At 41.8% G+C, this 20,101-nt stretch overlaps 1 protein-coding gene across 1 annotated transcript in view; it reads left to right on the plus strand.

Annotated features, from left to right (window-relative positions):
- Positions 1-20,101, plus strand: part of LOC310791357 (neuroplastin-like) — a 55,476-nt gene that overhangs the window by 19,464 nt on the left and 15,911 nt on the right. Inside the window, exons 2-4 of the mRNA XM_083653046.1 lie at positions 12,514-12,861; positions 16,790-16,964; positions 19,985-20,079. Coding sequence (XP_083509172.1) covers positions 12,514-12,861; positions 16,790-16,964; positions 19,985-20,079 — 618 coding nt within the window. The remainder of the gene's footprint in view (positions 1-12,513; positions 12,862-16,789; positions 16,965-19,984; positions 20,080-20,101) is intronic.

Consider the following 20,101-nt stretch of genomic DNA (forward strand, 5'->3'; position numbering starts at 1 on the left):
GTGTTAGTGCTAATAGCTGCTTCCTCTCTACATGTTCAGTGTTAGTGCTAATATCTGCTTCCTCTCTACGTGTTCAGTATTAGTGCTAATAGCTGCTTCCTCTCTATGTGTTCAGTATTAGTGCTAATAGCTGCTTCCTCTCTACGTGTTCAGTGTTAGTGCTAATAGCTGGTTCCTCTCTACATGTTCAGTGTTAGTGCTAATAGCTGCTTCCTCTCTACGTGTTCAGTGTTAGTGCTAATAGCTGCTTCCTCTCTACGTGTTCAGTGTTAGTGCTAATAGCTGCTTTCTCTCTACGTGTTCAGTATTAGTGCTAATAGCTGCTTCCTCTCTACATGTTCAGTGTTAGTGCTAATAGCTGCTTCCTCTCTACGTGTTCAGTATTAGTGCTAATAGCTGCTTCCTCTCTATGTGTTCAGTATTAGTGCTAATAGCTGCTTCCTCTCTACGTGTTCAGTGTTAGTGCTAATAGCTGCTTCCTCTCTACATGTTCAGTGTTAGTGCTAATAGCTGCTTCCTCTCTACGTGTTCAGTGTTAGTGCTAATAGCTGCTTCCTCTCTACATGTTCAGTGTTAGTGCTAATAGCTGCTTCCTCTCTACGTGTTCAGTATTAGTGCTAATAGCTGCTTCCTCTCTACGTGTTCAGTATTAGTGCTAATAGCTGCTTCCTCTCTACGTGTTCAGTATTAGTGCTAATAGCTGCTTCCTCTCTATGTGTTCAGTATTAGTGCTAATAGCTGCTTCCTCTCTACGTGTTCAGTGTTAGTGCTAATAGCTGCTTCCTCTCTACATGTTCAGTGTTAGTGCTAATAGCTGCTTCCTCTCTACGTGTTCAGTGTTAGTGCTAATAGCTGCTTCCTCTCTACATGTTCAGTGTTAGTGCTAATAGCTGCTTCCTCTCTACGTGTTCAGTGTTAGTGCTAATAGCTGCTTCCCCTCTACATGTTCAGTGTTAGTGCTAATAGCTGCTTCCTCTCTACGTGTTCAGTATTAGTGCTAATAGCTGCTTCCTCTCTACGTGTTCAGTGTTAGTGCTAATAGCTGCTTCCTCTCTACGTGTTCAGTGTTAGTGCTAATAGCTGCTTCCTCTCTACGTGTTCAGTATTAGTGCTAATAGCTGCTTCCTCTCTACGTGTTCAGTGTTAGTGCTAATAGCTGCTTCCTCTCTACGTGTTCAGTGTTAGTGCTAATAGCTGCTTCCTCTCTACGTGTTCAGTGTTAGTGCTAATAGCTGCTTCCTCTCTACGTGTTCAGTGTTAGTGCTAATAGCTGCTTCCTCTCTATGTGTTCAGTGTTAGTGCTAATAGCTGCTTCCTCTCTACGTGTTCAGTATTAGTGCTAATAGCTGCTTCCTCTCTACGTGTTCAGTATTAGTGCTAATAGCTGCTTCCTCTCTACGTGTTCAGTGTTAGTGCTAATAGCTGCTTCCTCTCTACGTGTTCAGTGTTAGTGCTAATAGCTGCTTCCCCTCTACATGTTCAGTGTTAGTGCTAATAGCTGCTTCCTCTCTACATGTTCAGTGTTAGTGCTAATAGCTGCTTCCTCTCTACATGTTCAGTGTTAGTGCTAATATCTGCTTCCTCTCTACGTGTTCAGTGTTAGTGCTAATAGCTGCTTCCCCTCTACATGTTCAGTGTTAGTGCTAATAGCTGCTTCCTCTCTACGTGTTCAGTGTTAGTGCTAATAGCTGCTTCCTCTCTACATGTTCAGTGTTAGTGCTAATATCTGCTTCCTCTCTACGTGTTCAGTATTAGTGCTAATAGCTGCTTCCTCTCTATGTGTTCAGTATTAGTGCTAATAGCTGCTTCCTCTCTACGTGTTCAGTGTTAGTGCTAATAGCTGGTTCCTCTCTACATGTTCAGTGTTAGTGCTAATAGCTGCTTCCTCTCTACGTGTTCAGTGTTAGTGCTAATAGCTGCTTCCTCTCTACGTGTTCAGTGTTAGTGCTAATAGCTGCTTTCTCTCTACGTGTTCAGTATTAGTGCTAATAGCTGCTTCCTCTCTACATGTTCAGTGTTAGTGCTAATAGCTGCTTCCTCTCTACGTGTTCAGTATTAGTGCTAATAGCTGCTTCCTCTCTATGTGTTCAGTATTAGTGCTAATAGCTGCTTCCTCTCTACGTGTTCAGTGTTAGTGCTAATAGCTGCTTCCTCTCTACATGTTCAGTGTTAGTGCTAATAGCTGCTTCCTCTCTACGTGTTCAGTGTTAGTGCTAATAGCTGCTTCCTCTCTACATGTTCAGTGTTAGTGCTAATAGCTGCTTCCTCTCTACGTGTTCAGTATTAGTGCTAATAGCTGCTTCCTCTCTACGTGTTCAGTATTAGTGCTAATAGCTGCTTCCTCTCTACGTGTTCAGTATTAGTGCTAATAGCTGCTTCCTCTCTATGTGTTCAGTATTAGTGCTAATAGCTGCTTCCTCTCTACGTGTTCAGTGTTAGTGCTAATAGCTGCTTCCTCTCTACATGTTCAGTGTTAGTGCTAATAGCTGCTTCCTCTCTACGTGTTCAGTGTTAGTGCTAATAGCTGCTTCCTCTCTACATGTTCAGTGTTAGTGCTAATAGCTGCTTCCTCTCTACGTGTTCAGTGTTAGTGCTAATAGCTGCTTCCCCTCTACATGTTCAGTGTTAGTGCTAATAGCTGCTTCCTCTCTACGTGTTCAGTATTAGTGCTAATAGCTGCTTCCTCTCTACGTGTTCAGTGTTAGTGCTAATAGCTGCTTCCTCTCTACGTGTTCAGTGTTAGTGCTAATAGCTGCTTCCTCTCTACGTGTTCAGTATTAGTGCTAATAGCTGCTTCCTCTCTACGTGTTCAGTGTTAGTGCTAATAGCTGCTTCCTCTCTACGTGTTCAGTGTTAGTGCTAATAGCTGCTTCCTCTCTACGTGTTCAGTGTTAGTGCTAATAGCTGCTTCCTCTCTACGTGTTCAGTGTTAGTGCTAATAGCTGCTTCCTCTCTATGTGTTCAGTGTTAGTGCTAATAGCTGCTTCCTCTCTACGTGTTCAGTATTAGTGCTAATAGCTGCTTCCTCTCTACGTGTTCAGTATTAGTGCTAATAGCTGCTTCCTCTCTACGTGTTCAGTGTTAGTGCTAATAGCTGCTTCCTCTCTACGTGTTCAGTGTTAGTGCTAATAGCTGCTTCCCCTCTACATGTTCAGTGTTAGTGCTACACATACTGTAGTAGAAGCTAGAGGGAAACAGTGAGTGAAGCAACCAGACAAAAAAAGAACAGAAACTGTGCTTAACAGAATACCATCACAAGCTGTTGTACAATCAATTCTGTCATATGATCTGTAATGTATATTAGGCAGGGCTGGGCGATATGGACACAATCAAATATCACAATATCTTTGACCAAATACCTCCGTATGAATATTGCGACAATTTTGTAGGGATGATTATTGGTTGCCTAGGTCCAGACCTTCGACTCCGCCCCCACTCCACCGACCGCGTTGAGTTTTGGCTCGTTTCTGGTCTGACATCGTGACATGCAACAGCAATTTCCTCGGTTGAACAAACAATTAGCCAATGAGCGCCGGAGGGGACTGGCAGTTAGCCAATCAGCTATTGGTGCCTTCGCCAAATATTTACACAATGACATTTTTGATAAATAATAATCAGTAATGTAGGTATAATGACTAAGTTGGTAAAGATAAATAATACAATAATCAGTAATGTAGATGACTAAGTTGGTAAAGATAAAATATAACAGCTACTGTAGAACAGAAGTAATGCAGCCTTTAAAACCAGGAAAAGACAACACTTATGGCATATCATGATATTGCGATATCCCAAATCTCAGACGATATCTAGTATCACAATATATCGATAATATATTGATATATATTGCCCAGCCCTATAGACACAAATATCAGTCAGAGTACCATGGTACAATAAAGCTGCGTTCAGCAGCACATGCTGAACGCACACAGCTCAGTAGCCCTAGGGGGTTCCTGCTCGCTGCTCGCTGCGTTCTGTGTCTGCGTTGTGCGACTGGGGACCAAGAAGCAGGCTGGCAGCAGGCAGCTGACTCACTCAGGCTGCATGGTGGGTGGTGCGTGGCTTGCTGTCAGTCCTCAGGGGAGCTCTCTCTTCCCCCAGCCTACCTCAGTAGGGTATGTACTGTATAGTGGCTGTGTGCCTGGCTGCTGCACAGAGCTTGTCACAATACTCGACAGTATAGGATATTCTATCATATTGTGCATATTGTGCTTACGCGTGTGAGTCAGAGATGGCACTCTCTCTCTATGAATTCATTATAATATCATTTTTGATCACGTTTGACCTCTTTGGTTAAATTACAGACAAGCTAGCGTTCGCTCGTGTATTCATTGTGGATCCCATGAGTAGTGATAAGTGATCTCTAGGTAATATCTGTTTTTCCACCTATGCTATTCAAACAGTCCTGACATTAGATTGTAATAAAGGACTGTTAGATCAGATTCGGTGTGCAGTGGGTAACTATGAAACTGAACATCCCCATGATGTGACACTGCCTCTGCAGGTCCTCTACGGTATGACGCATCACTTTAGTAGAGCATTTGAACTTTTCACCACACTTTTCACCACACGTCCAATAGTAGTTTAGGCTTTTTCCTCTGCTCTACAATACCTTTGAGGACATGTATTCTGTCACTTTGGTTTGGTGTTGCTGAAAATGATCAGCTGTGCCTTGGCCAATTCACTGATGACTGTACAGTATACCCGTACATCACAGACTGTAAAGAACATTGTCACTATACTAAATGTTGTATAAAGTGAAATATCACTTCAACAAAGTAGGCGGTTAGGCTTGGATTCAGCCTCTGGGATGATGATGTGCTGAGCTTGATGAGAACAGATGTTTCAACAGAAAGAAAGACATGCTAATTACTCTGCATATCTCTAGGCATTGCACACACAGAAGCAAGATCTGTAAGCACCTAATATTCTCACACCTTCTTCTGGCAGATAGACTGCAATTTTTGGCTGCACTCTCACTCCACAATGTATCATCTAATTTATTTTATCTTATTTATTATTCTCATATGACTGTGAGTCATAAACTGCCGGTGGTCAATGAGCTTGTTAGAAATGTACAAACCCCACCAGCCATCTAATGTCCAGTATGTGGAACGTTTCCTGGACCTGGACCTTCTGTTTGAGTCCACATTACAAAGCGTATACGACTAACTGTAGTTTAGCAAACACACTGCTCAGAACAGAGGGGAAATGAATAACCTACTATGAAAAATGACTATATAAATCATGTAAATATTAATGCCTGGCAAAGCTGCTGCTTATTTTCCCCTGGCGTGTAAACTTTCAATACAATTTATTTAAATTAGATGCAACCGCAGTGTTTGAGGAGGCAGGGCTGAATATTGTAGTCGTTTACACACTCCCTCCTCCCCAATGACTTATGTGTTCATGTGCTTATGATACATGACTTATGTGTTCATGTGCTTATTATACATGACTTATGTGTTCATATGCTTATGATACATGACTTATGTGTTCATATGCTTATGATACATGACTTATGTGTTCATGTGCTTATGATACATGACTTATGTGTTCATGTGCTTATTATACATGACTTATGTGTTCATATGCTTATTATACATGACTTATGTGTTCATGTGCTTATTATACATGACTTATGTGTTCATGTGCTTATGATACATGACTTATGTGTTCATGTGCTTATGATACATGACTTATGTGTTCATGTGCTTATGATACATGACTTATGTGTTCATATGCTTATTATACATGACTTATGTGTTCATGTGCTTATTATACATGACTTATGTGTTCATATGCTTATGATACATGACTTATGTGTTCACATGCTTATGATACATGACTTATGTGTTCATATGCTTATTATACATGACTTATGTGTTCATGTGCTTATGATACATGACTTATGTGTTCATATGCTTATGATACATGACTTATGTGTTCATATGCTTATTATACATGACTTATGTGTTCATATGCTTATTATACATGACTTATGTGTTCATGTGCTTATTATACATGACTTATGTGTTCATATGCTTATTATACATGACTTATGTGTTCATGTGCTTATTATACATGACTTATGTGTTCATGTGCTTATTATACATGACTTATGTGTTCATGTGCTTATGATACATGACTTATGTGTTCATGTGCTTATTATTCATGACTTATGTGTTCATGTGCTTATTATACATGACTTGTGTGTTCATGTGCTTATGATACATGACTTGTGTGTTCATGTGCTTATTATACATGACTTGTGTGTTCATGTGCCTATTATACATGACTTATGTGTTCATGTGCTTATTATACATGACTTATGTGTTCATGTGCTTATTATACATGACTTATGTGTTCATGTGCTTATGATACATGACTTATGTGTTCATGTGCTTATTATTCATGACTTATGTGTTCATGTGCTTATTATACATTACTTATGTGTTCATGTGTTTATGATACATGACTTATGTGTTCATGTGCTTATTATACATGACTTATGTGTTCATGTGCTTATTATACATGACTTATGTGTTCATGTGCTTATTATACATGACTTATGTGTTCATGTGCTTATTATACATGACTTGTGTTCATGTGCTTATTATACATAACTTATGTGTTCATGTGCTTATTATACATGACTTGTGTTCATGTGCTTATGATACATGACTTATGTGTTCATGTGCTTATTATACATGACTTATGTGTTCATGTGTTTATGATACATGACTTATGTGTTCATGTGCTTATTATACATGACTTATGTGTTCATATGCTTATTACACATGACTTGTGTGTTCATGTGCTTATGATACATGGCTTATGTGTTCATGTGCTTATTATACAAGACTTATGTGTTCATGTGCTTATTATACATGACTTATGTGTTCATGTGCTTATTATACATGACTTGTGTTCATGTGCTTATTATACATGACTTATGTGTTCATGTGCTTATGATACATGACTTGTGTGTTCATGTGCTTATGATACATGAGTTATGTGTTCATATGCTTATTATACATGACTTATGTGTTCATGTGTTTATGATACATGACTTTAAGCAGGGCATACAGATCTGGGAGGGCCTGTAAGCTGTTGTAGTTAGACACAACACACAGCGTAACACTCAAGAGACCACACAGCCTCCTTCTCCCCATTGGCTCAACCTGTATTCAGGGTAGAGTTGAGGCAGTGATTTATTGAAGCATGTGCTGGTTTACAGCTGACAGACCGTACAGGCTGGTTTACAGCTGACAGGCCGTACAGGCTGGTTTACAGCTGACAGGCTGGTTTACAGCTGACAGGCTGTACAGGCTGGTTTACAGCTGACAGGCTGTACAGGCTGGTTTACAGCGGACAGGCTGTACAGGCGGCAGATAACAGGGCCTGACAGCTGACAGGCTGTACAGGCTGGTTTACAGCTGACAGGCCGTACAGGCGGCAGAGAATAGGGTCTGACAGCTGACAGGCTGTACAGGCTGGTTTACAGCTGACAGGCCGTACAGGCGGCAGAGAATAGGGTCTGACAGCTGACAGGCTGTACAGGCTGGTTTACAGCTGACAGGCCGTACAGGCAGCAGAGAATAGGGTCTGACAGCTGACAGGCTGTACAGGCTGGTTTACAGCTGACAGGCTGGTTTACAGATGACAGGCTGTACAGGCTGGTTTACAGCTGACAGGCTGTACAGGCTGGTTTACAGCTGACAGGCTGGTTTACAGATGACAGGCTGTACAGGCTGGTTTACAGCTGACAGGCTGTACAGGCTGGTTTACAGCTGACAGGCTGTACAGGCTGGTTTACAGCTGACAGGCTGTACAGGCTGGTTTACAGCTGACAGGCTGTACAGGCTGGTTTACAGCTGACAGGCTGTACAGGCTGGTTTACAGCTGACAGGCTGTACAGGCTGGTTTACAGCTGACAGGCTGGTTTACAGATGACAGGCTGTACAGGCTGGTTTACAGATGACAGGCTGTACAGGCTGGTTTACAGATGACAGGCTGTACAGGCTGGTTTACAGCTGACAGGCTGTACAGGCTGGTTTACAGCTGACAGGCTGTACAGGCTGGTTTACAGCTGACAGGCTGTACAGGCTGGTTTACAGCTGACAGGCTGGTTTACAGTTGACAGGCTGTACAGGCTGGTTTACAGCTGACAGGCTGTACAGGCTGGTTTACAGCTGACAGGCTGTACAGGCTGGTTTACAGCTGACAGGCTGGTTTACAGTTGACAGGCTGTACAGGCTGGTTTACAGCTGACAGGCTGTACAGGCTGGTTTACAGCTGACAGGCTGTACAGGCTGGTTTACAGCTGACAGGCTGTACAGGCTGGTTTACAACTGACAGGCTGGTTTACAGTTGACAGGCTGTACAGGCTGGTTTACAGCTGACAGGCTGTACAGGCTGGTTTACAGCCGACAGGCTGGTTTACAGCTGACAGGCTGTACAGGCTGGTTTACAGCTGACAGGCTGGTTTACAGATGACAGGCTGTACAGGCTGGTTTACAGCTGACAGGCTGGTTTACAGCTGACAGGCTGTACAGGCTGGTTTACAGCTGACAGGCTGTACAGGCTGGTTTACAGCTGACAGGCTGTACAGGCTGGTTTACAGCTGACAGGCTGTACAGGCAGCAGAGAACAGGCCTGCGGTCCAGGCTTCATTAAGGCAGGCAGTGTATTGTTGGGTTAACTACTGATGTGGAACAGAGGCATGAATCAGTGGACTGACTCTGAGCTGAGCATTTCATCATTCAAATGTCTACATGTCTCACAGGCCAGTTCACTTTATTGTCACTCTGAGAGGATCACTGCACTCATCACTATTAAATGTGCTACGGTGGCAGAAAACAGAACTTATTTTAAAATAAAAAATATTAACAAAAAGTTCTGCACACTTATATCCATGCAAGTTCCTTTACTTAGTCAAATCCCACACTTTTGCTCACAAGACCATCAGGGCAAAGCAGCCTTCACAGCAGCCTTTATTGTCAGAAATGGATCACTTCCCTATCTGTGATGTCACTCTGTGATGTCACAACTCAACTCAACAACTACTGTCACTTGAAAAGATGCATATAGTGACTGACTGACTGACTGACTGAGCAGTGTGACTTTGAGGGAATATAGGTGCTTTCTACTAATAATATTGAGCTCATTTTGACAATAAAAACATAAAAAATAAACCTTCTCTGACTCCAGAAGGTCCAGTCCGGCTTCTGGCTGTGAGAGAGAATTGGCCGTGCTCACCAACACTGATTGATCTATCCAGGGGCCCAAACCTCCTTTGAGTCCTCTCCGGAAGATCTTATCATTGGCCTAACATTCCTTAGCAATGAGTCCTAGCTTAGGAGTGATTTTGGAAAGTTCTGAGCAAGGAATGGACAAGAACTTGTATCTTTAGTGAGCAGGTGTGGTTGACCCCGCTGCTATGTACAGTCTGACTCTCTCTTTGGATGCTGTCATTTGGTTGATCAAGAAAAATCAACACATCACTATAAAAAAAATAATCATAGAGCTCACTGGAAACAATCTTTGAAAACCTTACAAACATACCTTTTAATATACATAACGGTTGGGTTCTCACAGGTTGACACATTATGCCTTTATTTGGGCAAATACAGTAATGTCCTACTTTACTAATTTTATGTTAAGATTTGGTGAAAATGGCTCAAGACTCAGTAGTATTAGTATCTTTATAGACTATTGGAAAGCATATATGAAAAGGATTTTTGTATACTGTCTGCTGTTGGTGCACGGTGCGCACATATTGTCTGTGTCGCATGTGATTACCGTATTCTACTATCTGCTTGCATTATCACTGCTGCACTGTTCGCCTGTTGCTAAATATCTTAACATTGTGATAATGCTCATAATAATAATAATTATTATTATAAATAATAATGTGTCTTTTCTGCGTCTTTCAGACATTTTCTCCTCTCCTTAAGAAACTCCTAAAGTCATAGAAGTCCCCCTCTCTACTCTTAAATGTGTTTCCAGCTTAGGAGCTAAGATGCTTTGTGAATAGCTCTGATCTTTTATTTGGACCTTTAAGGGGAGATTCTTAGAACAGGTAATCATTCTCAGAGAGGTTATTGTTCTTTAAGTCCAGCTTATCCTGAATGAAAGGCTGGCTGACCTTATTTCCGGGGGTTAGCAGCTCGAGCTGATATGGATGAAAATGAGACTGGCTTCTACAGTGTGTGAGGATTTACCTGTCTATTAATATGCAATGCAAACCCTGAGAAATAAGTACGTGACTGGATTGAATTAATATTGCTGTTCAAATGTATGAATTATTTATTGTGCATGTAATATGACATTTGTGTAATAACTAGAACACACTGATGCATACAGTGTCGGTATCATGCAGGCTTTCTTTAATATGTTGATGTGAGCATTTTGATTCAATTTCTTTTTAAATAAGCTTTTTTTTGGTCCATGTATTACCTGGCATGAGGCAGGATTGATGACACGCACCGTGCTTGCATTGAATGCACCTTACTAGAGCCTATTAGAGCTTATTAGAGCACCGACCGATATATCCGTCCACCGATATTATCGGCCGATAACCGATATATCGGTATCGGCCGAGTGGTGTCAGTGGGAACATTTCCAAGTCACTTTTGACTCATCAGTAATCATGTGGTTTTCCAATGGAGCAAGCAACATTCTTCTCCAGCACTGACTGACGGACGTGGCACATTGGTGCATCTACCTACATCTCATCCCATTCTGCAAACAGTAGTACTGTATTTGCGGAGTGGATTTATTTGAACAATGAAAGGGCAGAGATATAAACCTGTTTACTGAAGGAACGTCTCACACATATTCCACAATCACTCGCATAGAACATAACAGTTTGAGTTGACTCATTGGCTACAGTGGATGATTAGGCTCGAAACTGAACCCACTGAATGTGACATTTTTCTCTGTCTAAAAGCAACATTATTAATTTAATAATGCATGAATCACACAAATCGTAGGCATTGTATCATTTTACTTTACACCCAGGCGGAATATCAAACTGTGGGGTTGGGTTATATATATATAATGGAATATAGAATTTCCATGTCAACGGGGTCAGGCGGGAGTGTTGCCACCGGCTGTTGTGACACATGGAAGTCTTGTTTGATTGTTCACTTTTTGACCAGCGTCTCTAAAAAACTCATCTTTAAGCAAAAAGGTTGAAACTGATAAAACCGTTGTCAATGAGTATGTTGTTTATGTTATGTTTCTTCTCCACTATATTTATTAATGAGTACTTTGTGAACATTTTAAGATCAGGTGCATCTCTACATGGACTGCATTCTACATGGACTGCATTCAATGTAGCGTCAATTTCCCGACAACTATGACCGAAGAAAATCACAATCATGCACCAATATAATTTCATCCTCTACTGTTTTCGCTGAAGTTTCTCATAAATTAACAAACCTCCAGTGTTTTTACCTGAACTTGTAATTGATTTTCTTCCAGTCCCTGCAAATGGATGACAACACAGCCATTTTTCAGATTAAAAATACGTAATCAATTCTGGACACTTCCTTTCATCCATGTATATGGATGAAAGGAAGTATATTCATATACTCAACATTAACACTTTGTTAACCCTTTCTGTACCTTCCTTTACAGCGTCACAGTAAGAAGTGCAGCCTATGTACTCAAAGCTGTTATTTTTCAATTGATCAGCCAATCCTGACTCTCGACACAAAGTGACTGTCGCCCAAAGTGGGACTTGAGCTTTTCCGCTTATACATATTTATAATATATTTATTAAATTTGATACCTCGCTGTATGACTTTATGTCACTTAGCTTTCGGGTGGGAACTCTGCATAAAAATGGCGGTAAACACCGGAAATTAGGCGAGTGACCGAGTGTCCAGAATTGGATACTGTCTGGAATTGGATACAATTCCGCTACTGTAATTAGTCACTATAGATATTCAGTTTCTGAAGTCAAGCATATAAACGGCAGCCTATTCACCTTATGTAGCCCCGCCCACTTGACCCAGGTGTGTTATGACTTCCTGTTCAAAACAGCGTCTGTTTTACCTGCTCACTAGTACTGTACTGTCACAGGAAGTGTCAACACAATAGGAAGTAACTGGCTGACCCCCTGTGTTGGAACATAAGGTGAATAATTTGGAAAAAATAATGTGCAAATATTCCTAAAGTTAAAAAGAAAATCTCAGAGAAGAAAAATCATGGATATCGTTCCTACTTGATGACATGGACTGGAAACTCGTTGACTATGACTTTGTCTGACGCTTGTGTGGCCTTACTGGGCCAGGGAACGTTGTCTTAGAGAGAATCATTAACCTTTTCCCCCTCTCACCTATCGATGATTTGTGGCTTGCTTCTTTTTGATTTGGCTTTAATCATCCTCTCTTTTGTTTCCAACTGATCCCATTTGGTTTCCTTCTCCATAACCTGGCCTTCTCCACGTCTTCTCTTCTACCCCTCTTCCTTTCCCTGCCATCCCGATACACTTTTCCTCTCCAGCTGGGTTTGTGAAGTCGCCAATGTCTGAGACTAAGCTCACGGGGGACACCTTTGAGCTGTACTGCGACGTGGTGGGTTACCCCACGCCGGAGATCCAGTGGTGGTACGCCGAGATCAACCGGGCCGACTCCTTCAAGCAGCTGTGGGACGGAGCCCGCAAGAAGCGCGTGTCCATCAACACGGCCTACGGCGCCAACGGCGTCAGTGTGCTCGGCATCACGCGGCTCACGCTGGAGGACTCGGGGACCTACGAGTGCCGGGCCAGCAACGACCCCAGGCGCAATGACCTCCGGCAAAACCCCGCCATCACCTGGATCCGCGCCCAGGCCACCATTTCGGTGCTACAGAGTGAGTGGTCTATGTCCCCCGTAGTGCCTAGATGGTGAACCAAGTAGCAAACCCCCTTGTCTCAACTCCCAAGCACCCAACTCCTCAGGAGCCTATCTTCACCACAGCGACAATAAAACAAAACACCAACCACGTCATTTGTTCATTTTCTTTTGATATCTTTGTTTTTGTAAGCAATTATACCAAATTATTCTTCCTATACTCCCTAATACCATTTTAATTTGCCATTTGTATATATATATATATATATATATATACGGTATATATATATATACGGTATATATATATATATATACGGTATATATATATATATATATATATATATAGCTACGGTATATACTGTATATACTGTATATATATATATATATATATATATATATATATACGGTATATATATATATATACGGTATATACTGTATATATATATATATATATATATATATATATATATATATAGTTTGGTTTGTTATGCAGATATCTTTATTTTCTCTTCACTGAATTCAGTAAACTCCCTGCCTCTCCCAACATCCTCTGAGCATCTTGTAATAACTGACCACAAACCCAGGAAGCTCACCCAGTCTCTGTCTGCTGTCCACTCCCCTCTCTCCGCCCACGCTAAACATCTGTTCTGACTCTGTCTCTCATGTGTCCTTTTACAAGATTCTCTCATCATTCTATTTTTCTCTGTATCCTAATTTCACCCATTTCTTCTTCCTGGATTTATTTGTGATACTTCCCCCCCCCCTTCCCTCCTTCACGTTATGTTGTGTCTCTTGCGTGACGTGGATTGTTTTATTTACTTCAAAGCCCCTGTCTGTCTGCGACGTGTAGCGGAGGAGACCTGCTGGCGCTTTGAAGTAGTGGCGGCTTTTGATTTGGCTTTTCACTCTGGGCAAAGTGTCAATGGGACTGTAAGAAGACACAAGGAGGGAGCCGTTAGTGTAAGCCAGTCTGATCACAGACAAACACTTCCTGCTTTCATACTTGTGTTGTGTGGTGATCCGATAAAGGAGGAGACCACGCCAGGATCTTCAGTGTCTTATTGCTCTCTCAGATAAAAGACACATCTCATCGTGTCTCTCGGGACTTGCCTGTGCGCCGCGGAACCTTGTGCCTTCTTAACCATTCAGTGAGTGAGTGAATCAGTAATGACATTATATTCCTTTATGTGTCAAACATTCAAAACACGCTGAATGTCAACTGGACCCTTTCAGTCTGTGCATGCTTCAGTGCCCCGCTCAGTGGAGCAAAGAGACGTGTGGAATGTTTAGTCACAGTCACACTTGCTGGCTCTTCTGAGCAATAGCTACTGATTGGACTTGTCTCACACGTGTGTTCTGATTGGGCTTGTCTCACACATGTGTTCTGATTGGACTTGTCTCACACGTGTGTTCTGATTGGACTTGTCTCACACATGTGTTCTGATTGGACTTGTCTCACACGTGCTCTGGACTGTTTGAGCACTATTTGATCGGGTCCATGACAATTCATCACCCATCTGCCATAATGCAGTTTTATCCAACCTGAACTGCAACAGACTTGTTGAGCAAAATGTCCAATTTGAATTCAAAGCCTAACTCAATATATTCTGTCATTACTGAGAGTTAACATTCTTCTTATATACATGTAACATGTCTAAATCCTTACATGCATATAACAGGCTATACATGATGGCACATTGATGTGGATGTATAGTTTGTAGCTGGAGAATGTGCTAAATGTCTTGTTCTAGCCTTCTAGTTCTGCTTGATGAAGCTTCTGATGTTGTGTAGCTCCACTGTACTCTAACTAACTCAATATGTGGTTATTCACTGCCATGCACAGGAACCTTCTGACGACTACTTTTGGGTTTTTAGATGTTTTCTAAGCTGTATGCAGTCTCTCCACATAACAACGTGCATGCACCAAACAAGAAGAGATACTTCTTTTTAACACATCTGCCGAACTTATTGCACAGATCTCAGTGGAGTTTGGGAGTACAGGCATACTGCTCGTTGCAAGCAATGTAGCTTCCAAACAGGTTATATAGGCTTGTTGTGCTTTTCAAAACAACATGTTAAGTCATCATCATAGTATGTGTTGTTATTATCTTGTATTGAAAAGTAACACGAATGCATGTAGTCCTAAACTAGACACAAGAACGTGTTGAAAATGACACCATCCTTTACAAGACTATATGAGGAGCAAACCATTTGGCTCAACCACTGTTTTCTGTGTGTCAGCAGCAATAGCAGCGGCATTACATATTGTAATGTACTGTGGTCAAAGAAAACGTTTACATGCACATACAATGCAGACATGTACATGACTATTTCATGTTCTTGTCATGTTGAGTTATTATTGTGCACGTAAACATACTCATTGGCATGATATGAGGCTTGCACCGTCTGATAAACTGGCACAGTGTTCCCCTAAACACAGCAACACAGGACACAATGTTTCAATGCTTCCTGCTCTGAGCAGACTGTGTTTTGCAACTGATTATGTCTGTTATTATTACGTTCACTTTGACATAATGTAACAACAATGTAACAACTCGGCAAAATGTAATAAAGTCCCTCTAGTGGAAATTTAAATAAATCCTTTTTGCACCCCTGATATTGTAATAATTACTGCATAATGTACAATATAATGCAGTAATGAAAATTAAATAGTGGAAATGATCAGGGGACAAAATTTAGGCTTTATTACATTTTGACTGACATTTTATATTTGATCACACTTTGACATGGTGTTATACATTACACATTATCCAGCAGTTATCGCATGATCAGTTGCTAAGTTGTCCTACAAACGACCTCCTGGTCAAATTGCCTGTGAACCCACTGTGCCATGTTTGTCAAATGTTAATTTATGTACCTGCTGTTTTGTGTGTAGCCATGTTTCTAAGAGACTGTTAATAGTATATATGAGGAAGAGGAAGTGGGGGGGGTTGTCCCCTGGCCACAGAACTGCAGGAAGAAGCTGCCATGAATGCTAATACGAGTCACTGGCCAGTCCCTCCAGCCCTCCTCCCTCTGTAAGTGGGCTTACAGAAACAGCCAATAGTAGGATTATGATGCTCCTCCCTCCGGGGCGCCATCGTTGCCATGGTTGGCCCGCCCCCCGGAGGAGGGGGAGGGGCAGGGGGAGGGGCAGGGGGAGGGGGAGGAGGCTTCCTCTCTTCACTGCTCCAGGCAGAGCATACTCTCTGATCACACTTCCTGCTTCCCTCAATGTCCTTGAGAAAGGGATAGTGGCTGTTTGGTTGTGAACCAGTGCACTTTAGTGATGGAGAGGCTCATTTAGCTCGACACACAGCATGCAAAAAGCTCTGGTCAATGTTGAATGAACATAAGCCTGGCTCTTAAGTATATCACTTATTTTACAGTACTAGCACATTGTGATGCCACGCACTGTAGGCCTATTAAGAGATCATATCATTTAGATCATCTACATCTAGTTCCACCTGACAAATACTGGAGGAATAAACCATATGCCAGTACATTTACAGTATGCTGGACAATATTTAAGGAATAAATATAATAAATGTAAGCGTAACGAGATGGGAGTAATAACCACTTCATATGGCTTCACCTTTTTGTGTTTATTCAAACCAAAGGTGTGGCAGCGGTTACAGCTATGGTTCTGATTTGAACTGTCGGTCGGTGTTGAGGTGTGGATTAGAGTAGCTCAATCTATTTAAGACTTTGTAGTAGAATAGTAGAGAACTAAATGACTCTTAACTCTACATGACGCTAGAGATGATAGGTGGACACGAGTCATTCATGTGCGTGTTTTTGTTTGTTTGTCGCGTGCAAATGTGTCCTGAGCTCATCGACACCCTCCTGCACAGGTCTGATCAGAACAGCTATACTGAGAGGAAGCTTTAGTAGTACAGTGTTCAGCCCCACTTCTGTGATAAGGTTTGACTGTCTCTGTCTTCCAGAGCCAAAGATCAATGCCTCTGATCAGATCATCCTGCCAGCCGAGACTCCTTGGCCGCCCGTCACTCTGCAGTGTAACCTGACCAACGCCCATAATGGCCACCATCAAAGCTTCTGGGTGAAGAACGGACAGGAGATCGCCAACACACGGACAGAGGGGAAAGTCACCGCACACAGGTGACAAAATAACATGCCGCGCGCTAAGGGCAGTATTACACTATAGGCCAGTGATTCCGGGCGGCGGCCCACTGGAGGGCCGTGGAGGTACTGCAGGTGGGCTGAATACAAACGACCAATCGGACGGTACTTAATAAAATCCACCGGAGAAAATCTAATCTGGCTTTTGTGTATTTTGCTTCAACTTTGTGTATGTGGATGGATTGTTAATTTGTCTTATGCCAAAATTCACATCGTCTGTTAACACATTCACTGCCAGCTGTTTTTTTTTTACTGTAGGTAGCTTCTGCCAGAGGGGTTTTTTGAGGATTCTGGCTCATCTTTCAAGACCTGAGGATTCTTTTCTGCTAAGATTTTGTGAACACAAAATATCTAAAAAGAACTAATAGAATGTGTGCTTTCTCTGTCTAAAAGAGTTAGTTTGTAGAGTTAGTAGTTATGTAGGCATTAGCACTTGAATACAGCATGGTTTCAGCGTCTGAAAATTTAAGCTGAGATAAATAGCTTTTTGTGAAATTCGATAGAACAGTCACTTTAACCATTCATTTTTGGCATCAGTAAGACGTCAGACATCTAAACAATAGTTTTGAACAGTAATTTCCTCCATAACAGCAGGAAACACCCCTCTCCTTCAAACTCTTCCCTCCGTGTGTGTTCTTCTTGGCTGCAGCGGGCGTGTCACAAGCTCGTTTCTGCTGCTGCTGCCTGTCTGCTGGCGGCCGCTGGGCAAGTCTGGATGGGCTCGCTCGTTTCTTGGAGTTTCGGTTGAGAGCTTTGATGAAGCTTTTGCGATTCTGGTCTTATTTATGCTGCGTGTTTCAAAGTGTGTTCCACCCGTAATCTATTATGCAAATTTGCAATCCCTCACCGCCAGCAATCAGCGCGACAGCGAAAGCGTTTTCGCCAATCCATTCTACAGTATGAGAATGGTTTCATCGCGCGTTCCCCTGCAGTTTTGGCTCTGCTTTTTCTAGTCTGGGAGAGCACTGTCGCCACTTAGTGGGTCGGTGGAATGGGTTGTACACGTTCGGTGGCTCCAATATTTATATAAGAGATGTAAAAGGGTTAGATGCACATCCCACGGTCAAAAAAAAAAAAACATTTTTTTTACGTATTAACACGTCATTGGCAGTGAACGTGTTAATGAAAGAAAGAGGGAAATACATCATCTTAGTCGCGTGTGGAAGATTTTCAGATTTCAAAGTGGGCCCGGGCATTCTTACGTTTGGGAACCCCTGCACCAGTGGTTCTCAACTGGTGCAGGCTCACGACCCACATTTTTCATAGTCATTAAAGGAACAATCTGCCCATTTTCAACCAGCTTTGTATCATTAGAACATCGGTAGTATATCAGAAAACTGTAAACGGTTTTGAAGTCTGTCTTTTATTTTGACAGTTATTGAGTGTTAAAGTGTCGACCAGTGACATCACTGGTCCACACTAACTCAAATGAATAACTCATTAACTCAAATCAACTCTCAATAACTGTCAAACTAGATGAATGATGAATAGTTTGACAGTTATTGAGAGTTGATTTGAGAGTTGATTTGAGTTAATGAGTTATTAATTTGAGTTAGTGTGGACCAGTGATGTCACTGGTCCACACTTAACACTCAATAACTGTCAAATTAAATGACAGACATCAAAACAGTTTACAGTTTTCTGATATACTACTGATGTTCTAATGATACAAAGCTGGTTGAAAATGGGCGGAGTGTTCCTTTAAGTCGCAACGCAACTTAATGATTCCTCAATGCCTGTATGCTTTTTAAACCAGTTTAAACTGGTGATGTTCACAGCAATAAGCAGGCCATGTTTGGTAGCACTGGATGCCTTAGGTCTTCTAGTTTGAGAGGATAGCAGTATCTTCACTCTGGCTTTAAAAGTGAGTCCAATACAGCCTCTGAAAGACAGCAATGTAGCCGACCCACTTTTGGGTCCCGACCCACCAGTTGAGAACCACTGCCCTGCACTACACAATGTCTTGGAGAGGGGAGGGGGGGGGGGGGGGGGGGCAGTGTAGATGGTCCCAGCACAGAAAAGTCAAATGAGAGCCAGGGAATGGAAGTAGCTGTGCAGCCAGGCAATGCAGTCATTCAAGTTCAAGTTCAAGTAGTTTATTAATGTCCCAAAGGGCAAATTGGATTACAGCAGGCATAGAGGCTTGAAACATAAAAACATAAAGTGCAAACCATACGTACAATGTCATAAATAATCAGGATGTAACAACATTTAGACATACGATGAGCCAATATAAAAGAGCATACGTCTGGTGCGGCTGATAAAATAAAATAAATAAAATAAAACAACACTAATAACTTAAGAACGGGATGAGCCAGCGGCTGATACGGCCGATAAAACATTATATAATAATAAAAAAAAAAAAAAAAAAAAAAACATAAGAAGAGCTAAGAACATAAAAGAGCCGACTGCTGGTACGGCAGATTGATGAAACGTTAATTCCTCAGTCATCTTTTCCTTCCTCCAGCAGCATTCACTGCACGGATGGAGGAGGGGACAAAGGAATACTTATACCTGTTTTTGGTGGTCCGTGGGACACACAAGCGAAGGCTTGTGTTGTTGTTGAGGTAACAACTTCAGCAAGTAGAAATGGAAAATACTATCAAAGCCTAAAGTCCTCGTTACAGTCGTCGTTCGTTCCTGCTGTCACACAGTTAACCAATCAGAGGACAAATCTACTGTCATCCCCGTAGACGTAGCACAGTCTCTTCCTAGCTACAAGATCAGACACATTGGTTACTTCCTGTCACATGACATCAGTAACACACTGAAGACCACAGTGAAAATGTCGATGGTGATATTTCCCCTGCAGAATGCAAAGCTCTCATGCTGCAAGAAAACGTCTTCTCTCCCATGGCTTGTAGAACCTTCAGTCAGTCGAAACCAATGACTACTGAGCTGATCTGAAATGACCATACTTTATCAATTACAATATGAACGACTTGCAAAATAAGAGTCAATTAAATCTATGGAACAACTTACTATTTTGTGTTTTGCAGAATCAATAAACCGCGGGCAGATGCCTCTGGGGAATACATGTGTGTTTACACATTTTACATGATGCCAAACGCAAACGCTACTATTGCAGTAAAAGGTAAGATTCCTCTTCCTTCTAC

The sequence above is a fragment of the Poromitra crassiceps genome, assembly GCF_964638095.1.
Source record: "Poromitra crassiceps genome assembly, chromosome: 16".
Lineage (NCBI taxonomy): Eukaryota > Metazoa > Chordata > Actinopteri > Beryciformes > Melamphaidae > Poromitra > Poromitra crassiceps.